This window comes from Saimiri boliviensis, chromosome 11 (assembly GCF_048565385.1).
Source record: "Saimiri boliviensis isolate mSaiBol1 chromosome 11, mSaiBol1.pri, whole genome shotgun sequence".
Taxonomy (NCBI): domain Eukaryota; kingdom Metazoa; phylum Chordata; class Mammalia; order Primates; family Cebidae; genus Saimiri; species Saimiri boliviensis.
In genome coordinates, this window is record NC_133459.1 from 91,534,501 (window position 1) to 91,546,734 (window position 12,234).

At 41.5% G+C, this 12,234-nt stretch overlaps 1 protein-coding gene across 16 annotated transcripts in view; it reads right to left on the reverse strand.

The window, feature by feature from the left end:
* Window positions 1-12,234, reverse strand: part of PDE4DIP (myomegalin) — a 222,259-nt gene that overhangs the window by 72,947 nt on the left and 137,078 nt on the right. For 7 of the 16 annotated variants that reach the window (XM_039460976.2, XM_039460975.2, XM_039460973.2 and 4 more), the window contains one exon: window positions 228-359. In XM_039460976.2, coding sequence (XP_039316910.1) covers window positions 228-359 — 132 coding nt within the window. Of the gene's footprint in view, window positions 1-227; window positions 360-7,247; window positions 8,974-12,234 lie in introns of those variants that run through there. The other 9 variants (XM_074381176.1, XM_010332787.3, XM_039460971.2 and 6 more) reach the window with 4 other exon arrangements.

Below are 12,234 nucleotides of genomic sequence, written 5' to 3' on the forward strand. Positions count from 1 at the left end.
TAATTACACACCTGAAAAGCACCAGAAATTATAAGCTGTACAGAACAAGCTAAAATCTTGATAAGAATAAAGGGAAGAACTACATTTTTAAATGAAATATTCCCTAGAGCACAAGGAGTACACAGTATTCATCTCCCAAGTCCTATGCAGGTTGATAGATTCAGGCTAGTGCCAGTCACATCCTCAGGAAAACCCTGTCATCTCCTAGGGCATAGTACTAATCATACCTTGTTGGTGGCCTCTGTTTGCTGGATTTTTTCCTGGAGTTCTGCCAAATGGGAATCAGATACAGACTGATGAGTTACAGTGGTCTCAGGCGAATTCAGCTTTTGTTGTTTGAGTAACTCTTCAGTCACGGGCTAGGAAGAAACAGCAAAATAAGTAAGGTGAATTAAATGCAGCCAACAAAATTTTATTTTTATCTTCAAAAATGTCTGTTGCATCTTTTGCCAGAGATTTATAAATCACATTTGTTGCATAAATTATCAGTATAAATTCCTAAAGACAGGCCTGTTCCTTACTAAGAGCGCTGATTCACCTTCATTTGTACTATGCTCTCTAACTTCCCTCTCCACTTTTCCCTACCAATTCACACAAACACTGTATATTTATTCAGTGAAAGCAACTAATTCAGATTCAATGAGAAGGGGAGGATTTAATAAAGGAAATGGTTGCAATGACCAAATATTTGCTTTGTTCTATTTTTAATCAAGGAGTTGAAAAGGCATACTTACTCATCAAACTCACACTACTCCTGAGAGAAGTTACATTCCAGCTACCTTTCTTACAACATGCTTGTTTCACATTATTGGAAAAAATTGGCAGATTTCAATATGAACTATATATTAGATAACAGTATTTTATCAATGCCCAATTTTCTAAATTTGGTAATTGTACTGTAATTATATAAGAGATGTCCTTGTCATTAGGAGAGAATCCTGAAGTATTTAGGGTGAAGGAGTATAATATCTACTACAACTAATTCTCAAATGGATCAAGAATTTTAAAAATACAATGTGCAAATACAGAGAGTGGGAGAGAGAAAGCAAATGTGACAAAATATTTGCAACTGGTAAATCTGAGTGAGGATCATATGGAAGTTCTTGGTATTTCTCATATAATGTCTCTGGACATTTGAAATTGTTTAAAATAAAAAGAGAACAAATAAAATAAGTTTAAAATAGATGTGCCTACTTAAAGGTAGATTTACAGCATAAGCCTAGATAAATAATCCATAGTGAACTGGGAAGGAGATATGTTTTACAGAAATATCAATTCACTAAAAAGATTCAGGAGCAAAAAAAAGTATGATTTATATATGGGACAATAAGATATACTTACTGAACTATTCCTAGTCATCACTACAAGCTAAGAATGTCAAAATAAAACTTTACAAATTTACTGTGACAATTGAATTTGATCTTCCCCCCTCCACACCTGCTTTCATTTCAATTAGGAATATAAATTCTAAATTCACTAAGAGAAAAAAGGTAACTGCTATTCATTTTTTCTTTCCCTCATGCTTGCAGGCTTGATTGCCACCTTCAAGGCAGTGGAATTACAGCTTACTTTAAATCCCTTCCTGCTAGCAACTGACTGGAAGCATAAAGATTTCAGAAGAAAAATCTTTTTCATTCCTCCAGTGCTATTTATCAACCTTTCTAACACCTACTAAATGTTATAACAAGCAAAGCACCATGTGAGGCACTGTGAGGAATACAATGCTGACATAACGTATACCTGCCGCACACTATATACTAGGCACTGTCCTGAAGATAGGGTACCATGCAAGACAAAGTCCCTGCGCTCTTGAAACGTATTTTGCAGGGCTTGGAGTGGGGAGTATATAAGAAACAAACAAGGGAAAAACATTGCTGACAAGCCCTATGCAGTAAAATAGGAAAGTACAATAGAGTTGGTGTTAAATTACTCTAAATTGCTTGATCAGAGAAAGATCTTTATGAGACAGTATTTAAATAGAGATCTGAAGGAAACAGAACCAGTCCTGCAAAGAGCAGCAGAACAATCCAGGGAGAAAGAACAGATCATGGAATATGAGCCTGGAAAAGAGAAGAAAGGCCTCTGTGGCTAGACTAGTATTCTTTAATAGAAATATAATGGGAGCCATGTATGTAACTTTTAATTTTCTAGTAGCTTCAGTGAACAAAGTAAAAAATAATAGGAAAACTTAATTTTAACAAAATATTTTCTTGAACCCTATGTCCAAAATGTTGTCATAAACAAACAATATCAAAATTATTAATGAGATGTTTTACATGATTTTTCTTAAGTCTGAAATTCAAGGTTGATTTTATACTCACAGCACATCTCAATTCAGACTCGCCACATTTCAAGGGCTTAACAGCTCGTAAAGGCTAGTGGCTAGCTTGCTGGATAGCACAGGGCTACAGCATAGTGGCCAAAGGGGATAGGGACATTCAATGGGGTGAAGAGGCAGGCGGGGACCAGGTCACATCCAGCCTCAGACAGCAGGGTTAATGAAGCTGGATTTCATTTTAATTGGAATGAGAATAGATGCAGTTTTTTGTTTTTTTTTTAACAGGCAATCATACGTAAGTTTTCAAAACATCACACAGTGGTAAGTGAATTATTGGGGAACACCAACAGAAGCAGAGAGACCAGCTAGGAGGCTGCAGGTGAAAGACACTAGTGGTCTGGATTCTGGTGGTAAGGGAGGGGAAAATAAATGGATGGATATGCATATGTTTTGAAAGGATAGCTAACAGGACTTGCTGGTGGACTGGATAGTGGTAGAAGGAAAAAAAAAAGCAGCAAGGATAATGACTTCTGAAAAAATTATTTGAGATATTTGTTCTTGTGGGTATAACAGAAAGCCTTCACCCAAGGCAACATGAACTATGTCACACCACGGGCAAGGTAACCACATTAATAGGTATTTACAACAATTCCAACTAATAAATAAATTTATCATTTACTTAATGATAAAACTCTCTCCATAAAATGTGGCTTACTTGCGCAGTGTAAAACAACAACAACATCTACAGTAAGATATTTTGAAATTTAAACTTTAACAGGCAGAATTAAAGAAAATAGCTTCAAGCTTAAAATGGCAGGGAAGGTGGTCATATTTATTTACTTTAAACCGAAGAATCTTAGAGCAGTGAAGGAACCATCTAATCCAATTCTATTTTACATACATGGAAATAGAAACTTAGAGAAGTAATTAGTCCAAGGTTACATGGGAAATCAGGAAAAAAATCCAATTAAACTGAAGTAGATTCCCACTCAGGTTGGGAATGTATCTCTCATTTCTATAAACCCACTGCCTACCATAATGCCAGGAATACTGCAGAGATCAAAAGTTTTTGTTTAATGAATGAATAAGAACAATCAAAAACAGGTCTTCAGTGGCTCTCTTAGAAATAAGACTACATATAATATATATTCAAACAGCAACTTTAAAGACAAAGAGTGCCACAGGAAAGTATATAAAGAATCTGAATCTCATATGAACCAATCTTGGCATGAATAATCATAAGAAATCATGTACTGACCTAAAAGTTGGAAGGTATTTGTTTCTCCTTTATTTGTAATAATTTACTGTTTTACATCTCAGAAAAATGTTCTTGCAGATAACAGTCTGCTGAAAGAGCACTCAGCAAGTTCCACTGAGTCAACAACATAATGAATTCTTGTGAAGTATCAGGTACATAAAACAAATCACTCCTACGATGATAGTGTGGCCCAAGAAATAATACCTGATTTGATAGAATCAGGGTTACTCTCAAGACACTCAGGTACTAAAATCATATGGAAATGATAATATAATTTTAAATTAAGTCACTTTTGACTCAGAATTAGGACAAAGGCTTCCCAGTATCAGAAAAGAGAACTGCTTCCAGGCCTAGTGTTACATAACATGAGACTTTTAGACTAAGGTTTTTAGACCTTTTGTGTTAACAGCATTTTTCTTGGCACTTTTTAGTCCTCCCAGTAGTGAGCTATAGATCTCAAACTGTTATAATTTTCATCCCTATTGTTAATAATAGGAGACAGACAAGAACCACTGACTAGCATAAAATTAAAGGCCTAATTTTTTACCAGCATCTAATGCCAACATCTTCCAAAGGGCCTGATCCACTTTGTACAGCTAATATATGAATGGGATAAATTTACCATAGTCACAAGGAGCAGACCTTGGCATTGCAAGGTTTAAAGCAAAGATCTCTTGTTCTTTGAGTTTAGATAGAAAGGGAAATTGCACATGGGCCAGAGCTCATTGCTGTTTACTAAGGGACCACACCCCTCCCATGACAGCTGTCCTAGTTCAGGGCCAGACAATAAAGAAGGGAATTACTAGCTAGGAGAAGGCTTCAAACCTTTCTTTAGATATCTGAACATACATAAATTCCTAGGAAGGCAAATAAATTACTTTGTATAATATCAGAATATCAGTAAACAAAACTATCCTGTTGCTATTTTTAATAAATAAGAAAGGAAGAAAGAGAAAAAGAGAGGGAAAGAAGGAAAGAAAAAAGAGGAAAAGCAATCAGGAGGATTCTGGATGTCAATATTTAATAGTGCATACAATATGCATACAATGTGGTAAGTGGAGGATTAGACAAAGGAATCAAAATGACCTTACAGAACAATCTTACTCTTTAAAAGATTTTCTTCATATTTGTGGCACAATTGAACTAAAGGAAACATTTTTGCTTTCATGGTTTTGTGTTTCTACAAACTAAAAAGAGAACTAGCAAAAAAAGATTTACATTATTTCTATTCTTTCCACATTTGTTCAGAGAAATAGACAAAAACCAGTCTGCCATTATCCCTAGCACTGGTTTTGTCATAAGGCTCTTAAGGAGGTTTAAAAGTAATCAGGTCTCAACAATAGATTTGCTGCCCATTTTATTTCCAAACACGTTGGGCCCAATTCATCTATTTTCCCTGACATCCTAAATTATTAGAGAAAATGGCATAATAATTAAATGTCACATTTCTTGAAACTGACATTTTCTTCCTCTTCCCAATTTTTGTTTTTCTAGAGACAGTAAATAATGTAAGAAAGGTCATATGTTACTATTTTAAAGCTCTAATGTCCAAATTTACTGAAGTAAAGGGACTTGACCCAAAGATACAGTTACCATAGTTTGTGTTCATTCAGATGGCATTTTTTTCAGGTAATTTCTAAAGAAGCCTCTAGGCATCTTTAGGTTAAAGAAAGTGGGTTCCTGGTTTAAAATAAACACTTACTTAAATTTATATACTTCACAGAATGAGGTTTAATGTATAGAATTAAATGCCTTGCCTGAGAATGGTCAGAAATCTTTGTCTCTGCATGGGCTAAATTGGTTAAACAATTAACTTTCCATATCTTCAAATGGAGAGACTGCCTGAATATGATCTTTAAAATCCTTCTCAATTTCAAAATCCAGTCGCCAACATATAGTATTTAAATATGGAGAAAAAAATCTTGTTTTGGCTATTATTTTCTCAATCTTTATGTAATGTTCTACAATATTGGCTATATTTGGTGGGGGGTTGCGGAAATGAGTTTATTTCCCATCCACCCTGGCCCAACTAATTTTAGAGGCTAATATGAAAACATGTTTAATTTGTAACACCTATGTCTAGTCACAGACATACTGTAAAGCCCAAATTTAGCTGTGAGGCTCCACTGAAAGAAAAAGCAGCAAAAGACTAGAAGTACACAGTGTTAAGCAAACAATACTTAATATTTTATACAAATGAAAACACACTGACTTTTTACCTTTCATGACACTTTCATCTATGCTGTTTCTCATAATTTTGTGTAAATTTAAAAACTTTTCTCCTGTTTTCTGCTTAGGGTCTTATTGTGACAGAAAGTATACATATCATAGAACTACTTTTCAAAAATGTCATGTGACCATTAACAATGACACTTGTTAGGCTCTAAATTTCTGGAAAGATGTTGACCAGTAGCCTAAAATGCCTTCTAGATCATCTACCTTTGTGACTCTATCATTAAAGAAGTTGTATCAAGTGGAACATGCCAGAATGTCTCACAAAGTTAACTGAACCTGGTATTTACTGTTGCTAGAGAAACAAGCTACCATAGTTGAATTTGAAAGGTTGGTACAGAATCAACTGGGCAGACATGAATAGCTCAAATTAAGCAACTGTCATCCTCTAGTTATTAAGAATTTGAGACTATAATGGATGAAACTCTCCTCTGATCCAATAATTGATTAATCCTTTTTTTCTTTTTTGAGATGGAGTTTTGCTCGTTACCCAGGCTGGAGTGCAATGTAGCAATCTCCGCTCACCGCAACCTCCGCCTCCTGGGTTCAAGCAATTCTCCTGCCTCAGCCTCCTGAGTAGCTGGGACTACAGGCGCGTGCCACCATGCCCAGCTAATTTTTGTATTTTTAGTAGAGACGGGGTTTCACCATGTTGATCAGGATGGTCTCGATCTCTTGACCTCGTGATCCACCCGCCTCGGCCTCCCAAAGTGCTGAGATTATAGGCGTGAGACATTGCGCCCCGCCTGATTAATCCTTTCTTAATATCAAGTATCTTCCAGTAAAACTCAGTATTACTAAGTTCTGGCTGTGAACAGTTTCTGCCTTAACATTTTCAGTGACAATACCATACTTGAATACTTGAATTCCTGTCTCTTTTATGAGTCATCACTAATCCTCAAATGATCTATTAATTATAATATTGTCCAGATGTTATAATACTTTAATAGTAAATTAATAGGTTTTCCCCAATCTTACCTTATGCTGTAGTCATTTACAGGCATTTTACGGATGAAAGCCTTGGTGCTCTGGGAGGAACTAGAGAACTAACTGCCTAACAGAAAGCCATTGGGAGGAAACATCTAAAATCTAAAAACACGAACAAATTTAAAGAGCTAGGGGGGGGAAAAAAAAAGAAGGAAAAGGGAATTACGAGGAAAAGTTCTAGTGCCTGAAATGAGATTAAATGTCTTCTTTTTATAGGATAAAAGTGAACTGGGAATCTTTACCTTTTTGTTTTAAAAGGTATACAATTTGATAATGGGAAGGCCAACAGATTTTACAAAAAGAATTGTGAAAAGAAAATTATCTGAGTGCAAATCACGTTTCTGTAAGAGACATCGCAAAAGGTGCAGCAAAAATGGGCCCATGATTTTCTCAAGTCTAGAATACTACTAGCCTCCACCTAGACCGAAATCATGTGAAGCCAAAGGCCAGCTAGCTATAATCAGAAAGGCAGCGTGTAGCCATTTTGTATACCTGGACCCGGAGCGGCAAATAATCTTCACAGAGATCATCCCACAGCTCCTGCAGGTCTGAAAGCTCCAAGGGATAAGTCACAGGTGTCTTGTAAAGGGGTTTCAAAGACCTGTTAAGGAAACCGGAACTAACTCCATCTGTCATGCTATGGCCAGGCTTGGCTCCAGGTGGGCTGGATTTCACTGGAATCGGAAGCCTGCTCCCTCGGGGGCTCTGGATGGGCTTATAATCAAGACCTTTAATCACGCTAAGAGCTAACTCCAACTTGTGATTACACCCATGCTGCGGAGCCTGATCATCTGAACAACAGTCACACTTCCCAAGTTCCTTCGCACTCCTCTCAGTCTCCTCATCTTTCTGTTGTGGAGGGCTAGCCTGGACGCTTGCATCCAAGGATTCCACGGAGGAACCCGGCGTCTCTTCCTCCATGCTTTCTCCATCTGGGGGTACCTTTGTGCTTGCTAAGTCAGGTGGCCCAACCTCAGACAGCGCTGGTTCTTCAGTGCAAATGCTGGTGGACCACCTGCTAGAAGGGCCACAGGAGATACTTCTGGCCACCTTTCGAGGCACCTTACAAATGGCCTCATAGTCAGAATCAGCAACCCGCAAAGCCGCACAACCACGGCATCTCCTGGGTCGGTTTCCAGGGCCTTCTGAAGCGTGGCAGCTGTGTGGCTCCTGAATCTGATCCTCGTTCTCTACCCAGCACTCAAACCCTGAATAGGCGAAGTCCTCCTGGAGCAGTGCAGAGTATCTCGCATCGGGTAAGACGGACATGTCAACGGTCCCATTCCCGGCCTTGGTCTCCGCGCCAGAGTCATCGTTATTCTTCCGATACATACTGGCAATGCAGAACTTGAGGCGATCCTTCTCCAGCAGCAGCTTCTGCAAGCGCTCAATAGAAAGCGCTTCGATCCGGGCAATAACGGTGTCGAATCGATAGATTCGATCAAGCATGAAAGCACACTTGCTGCAAGCGAACTCGGCTTTGCCATCGCGGGGGACGTCCTTGCCCAGGACGTGCGAAAGCAGCACCTGGAGGTTGAGCTTGGACGCCGTGTGGAAGATCCAGCGCCGCTGGTTTCCACACAGCTCCCGGGCACAGATCCTGCAACTCTCCTTCATCTTCCCTCCTGCCGGGTGCCAAGCTTCCCCCGGCGGCGGCGGCGGCGGCTACCGGGTGACCACTCAACGGCTCTTCGCTGCGCTCTGTCTCCCGCCTCGGTGGTCTCGGGTCAGCATGGCACAGGCCAGCGGGGTCCCCACTCTGCAGGGGCGCACCCCCGCCCCGCGCGCCGGCTCCGGGTACCAGAGCCGTCAGCCCCGCCCCTAGGGCAGGGGGCGGGCGTGGAAACGCCTAGGGGGATGCTGAGTGACAGCGGCGCGGGCCGCGCTCCGACTCTGCCATATCCCCCCCAGCTGTCTCTCCCGCCAGCCGCCGCGTCCTCGGCGTCCTCCCCAGTTAGCAGACTGGGGTCCCGGAGCACCAGCGGCCGCCCGCGCAGACGCAAAGCCTAGAGGACGGAGGATCAGATTTCAAGATGGCGCCAGCCGCCCCGCGTCGGCGGCCTCCACACGTCCCTTCTGGGAGCTGTAGTCCGGTCGGCGGGCTCCCGGCTCTGCGCATGCGGTGAGTGGCCGGCGCGCCCCTCGCCCGACCCTGTCACACACCCGGCTCACGGCAGACGCGGAGCGGAGCGCACAGCAGGCGCACCCTGCAGCCAGCCGCCTTCATCCGCTAAGCCCTCACCTGAAAGGCGCGCCGGTCCCCTCCAGGATCCTCCCGCCTCGGCAGGATGTCCCGAGGCTCCTCCTCGCGGGGAGGAGAAAGCCGCATCCCCTCCCCCTGTACCCCGTACACCGAGTGCCACGTCCTCCGGCGGGCGCAGCCAGGCAGTGCCGCTAGGTACCGCTGCGCGCCGCCGCCGCCTCCTCCCGCAGCCGCGCCCGTCCCGCCCCCGCCCCGCCTGGGTTCCAAGGCCCCGAGGCTGCGAGGCGGGCGGGGGAAAGCTTGGTGTCCCGAGGGACGGGCGCGGCGGGGCCGTGCAACCCTCGCCTCGAAAAAAGAGCATTTCTCCCGCGATGTGGGTGGGGAGAAGGTCAGCACCCTTGGGCGACTTGCCCTGCTTTAGACAAAAAAGAGCACCGAGCAGTCACCTGAGAAAGAGCCAGCAAATACAACGTGAATCTGGTTAACCACGATTTTGAAGATCATAGAAGATAAATGGGCTTTTTCAAGGATGCGGCCACCGGCGAGCAGGTGACCTCCACTGAAGTCTCTCGCTCAGGTAGAGGGCAGCCATTATTTTAGGTCAGGGAAGGGTAGATAAACACGAGCGCAAACACGCAAAACACGGAACTCCCTTCGGCAAGGGCTCGGTGTCTGGGAGTGCGGCGGGCGCCAGAAAGAGCTGGGAATTGCACTGACTTCGTGGGAACCCCGTCTTACTCGGCACTGTACAGCGGCAGTTCCTCCGCCCTTGGGTCTAAAACTGGATTCCACACAAAGAGGAGGGAAGCTGGAGCTCTGACGGTGCCGTGCAGTTACCTCCGACCGTTCCTTTCATAAAGAATTCTCGCCGGGCGCGGTGGCTCACGCCTGTAATCCCAGCACTTTGGGAGGCCGAGGCGGGTGGATCACGAGGTCAAGGGATCGAGACCATCCTGGTCAACATAGTGAAACCCCGTCTCTACTGAAAATACAAAAAATTAGCTGGGCATGGTGGCGCGTGCCTGTAATCCCAGCTACTCAGGAGGCTGAGGCAGGAGAATTGCCTGAACCCAGGAGACGGAGGTTGTGGTGAGCCGAGATCGCGCCATTGCACTCCAGCCTGGGTAACAAGAGTAAAACTCAGTCTCAAAAAAATAGTAAATAAATAAAAAATAAAAAATTCTCTTCCTGGCCTGAGAGGCATTCAGACATGACAAGAGGAACAACCTCAACAATCACTTGCAGTCCCCTAGAGCAGGACATTTCCCAGTTGTAATCATGCTAAATTTTGACCTTGTAAGCTAAGGCCAGCAACATCTAAGTTTTTCTGAACCTCATCCCCAGGACAGAGCCCATACTCCTAAGCTTGAAGATATCCAACTGCCATCTATGAGAGTTCATAATAAGCCCCCAAACATCTTCCTAAAGACTAAATGAGATGATTTTGAGGAAACGCTTTAATTGTGTTTAGCTTATTAAATAATAGCTAATGTTGTTTTAATATGAATTGGAATATTTTAAGTAATTTTAAAACATTATGGGGCTCTGCCTGCATAAGATTGGATTGTTCTCTTAATCATCAGGGCAAAGTCTAGTAGCTCCATTGTAAGAGAGAAGGACAGTCAGAGCTTTGGGCTCAGTAGGCGATATAATTTGAATATATGGCCCCACCAAATTTCATATTGTAATCCCCAATGTTGAAGGTGGGGCCTGGTGGGAGGTGTTTGGGTCAGGGGGGTGGATCCCTCATGGGTTTGTGCTACCCTTGCAATAGTGAGTTTTTCTGTTATCTGGTCATTTAAAAGTTCGTGGCGCCTCTATGACCCCACCTTGCTCCTGCTCTGGTCATATGACCTGTTTGCTCCCCCTTCAGCTTCCACCATAATTGTAACCTTCCTGAAGCCTCCCCAGAAGCCAAGCAGATGCCAGCACCATGCTTCCTATAAAGCCTGAAGAACTGTGAGCCAATTAAACCTTTTTCTTATACATTACCTGGTCTCAATAGCAATGCAAGAATGGCCTAATATCATAGGCTATAGAATTTTGCATATGTAATTTCATCTAATATGTATATTCTGACCCGAAAACCGAGAATATAAAAGCATTTCAAGTAAAACTACAGCTGCATTTTTGCCTGCTTCTAGGTACGTGAACTTGAAAGTCAGAAGAAAAGAAGCAACGTGCTTGGTGATCTATAGAAAAGCAAAGAGCTTCTGGACTTACCCTGACTGATGAAAAGACAGACTGCCTGACAAGACACTACTCTGCTGTACCCAGTCTTAAGTATAATCAAGAGTTCATTTTTTACTGTCAATGCAAGCCACATTTTCCTGTTAGGCAAATGTGAATGACACAAAGTGCTCTTCAAGAGCAAACCCTGAATTATACTTCGGATTATTCTCTGTTCCTCAAAAGGATTTTGCATCTGATTGATAGTCTCCAAATTTTAATGACAGTATATAGATAGCTTGGTGTAGACATACAGGTCAATACAAATGGTGAAAAGGCAATTTGCCATTGAAGAATATATTTGCTGTAAGTAAAGATCAATATACTGAGAAGCTATACATATCTAGGCTTTCAAAAACAGATGGGCATAAACCACTCAGCAATCAGGAAATTTGAAGATGGCACTCTGTTCACTTCCAGAGAAAATAGTTCGAAACTATCTCAAAGTGGATATAAGGTACTGTACTAAAATTAGTTCCTATTTGAGCATTTGGAATTATAAAATAATGTATTCCCAGCAAAAAGATCACTGGTATAGAGGTAATAAAACTTGAAAATAAAAATTTAAAAATAAAACTGAGAAAAATTGTGTGATAATAAATTCTGCACTTCTTGGTCCTTATTATGCTGTGGTCAGAAGTTTGCAATTGAATTGGTTACCTATGGTGGGGCTGTACAAGGACATTTACTTTTTATTCTATAGACTGTGTATCATTTGAATTTTGGACAATGAATGTTTATTCAGGTATTAATTTTAGATTTTATTTAATTTAGAAAATATGGTTAAAGCTAAGGACTGCCAATTTAACGCATTAATATCAGGGTCTAAGTAGTAAAACTTAAACTTAAAATAAGAATTTTTATACTACATATGATAAATATATAAGTAGATAATTTATATAAACCAAAGTTCAAAGGGGTACAGAAGTTATTAGTAATGGTTATGTCTAGAAAGTAGAATTATGGATGTTTTCTTTTTTCCTTATTTTCTCTAATTTTTTACATTATGTGTTACATACTTTACATAACTTACAGTAAGTACTGCTT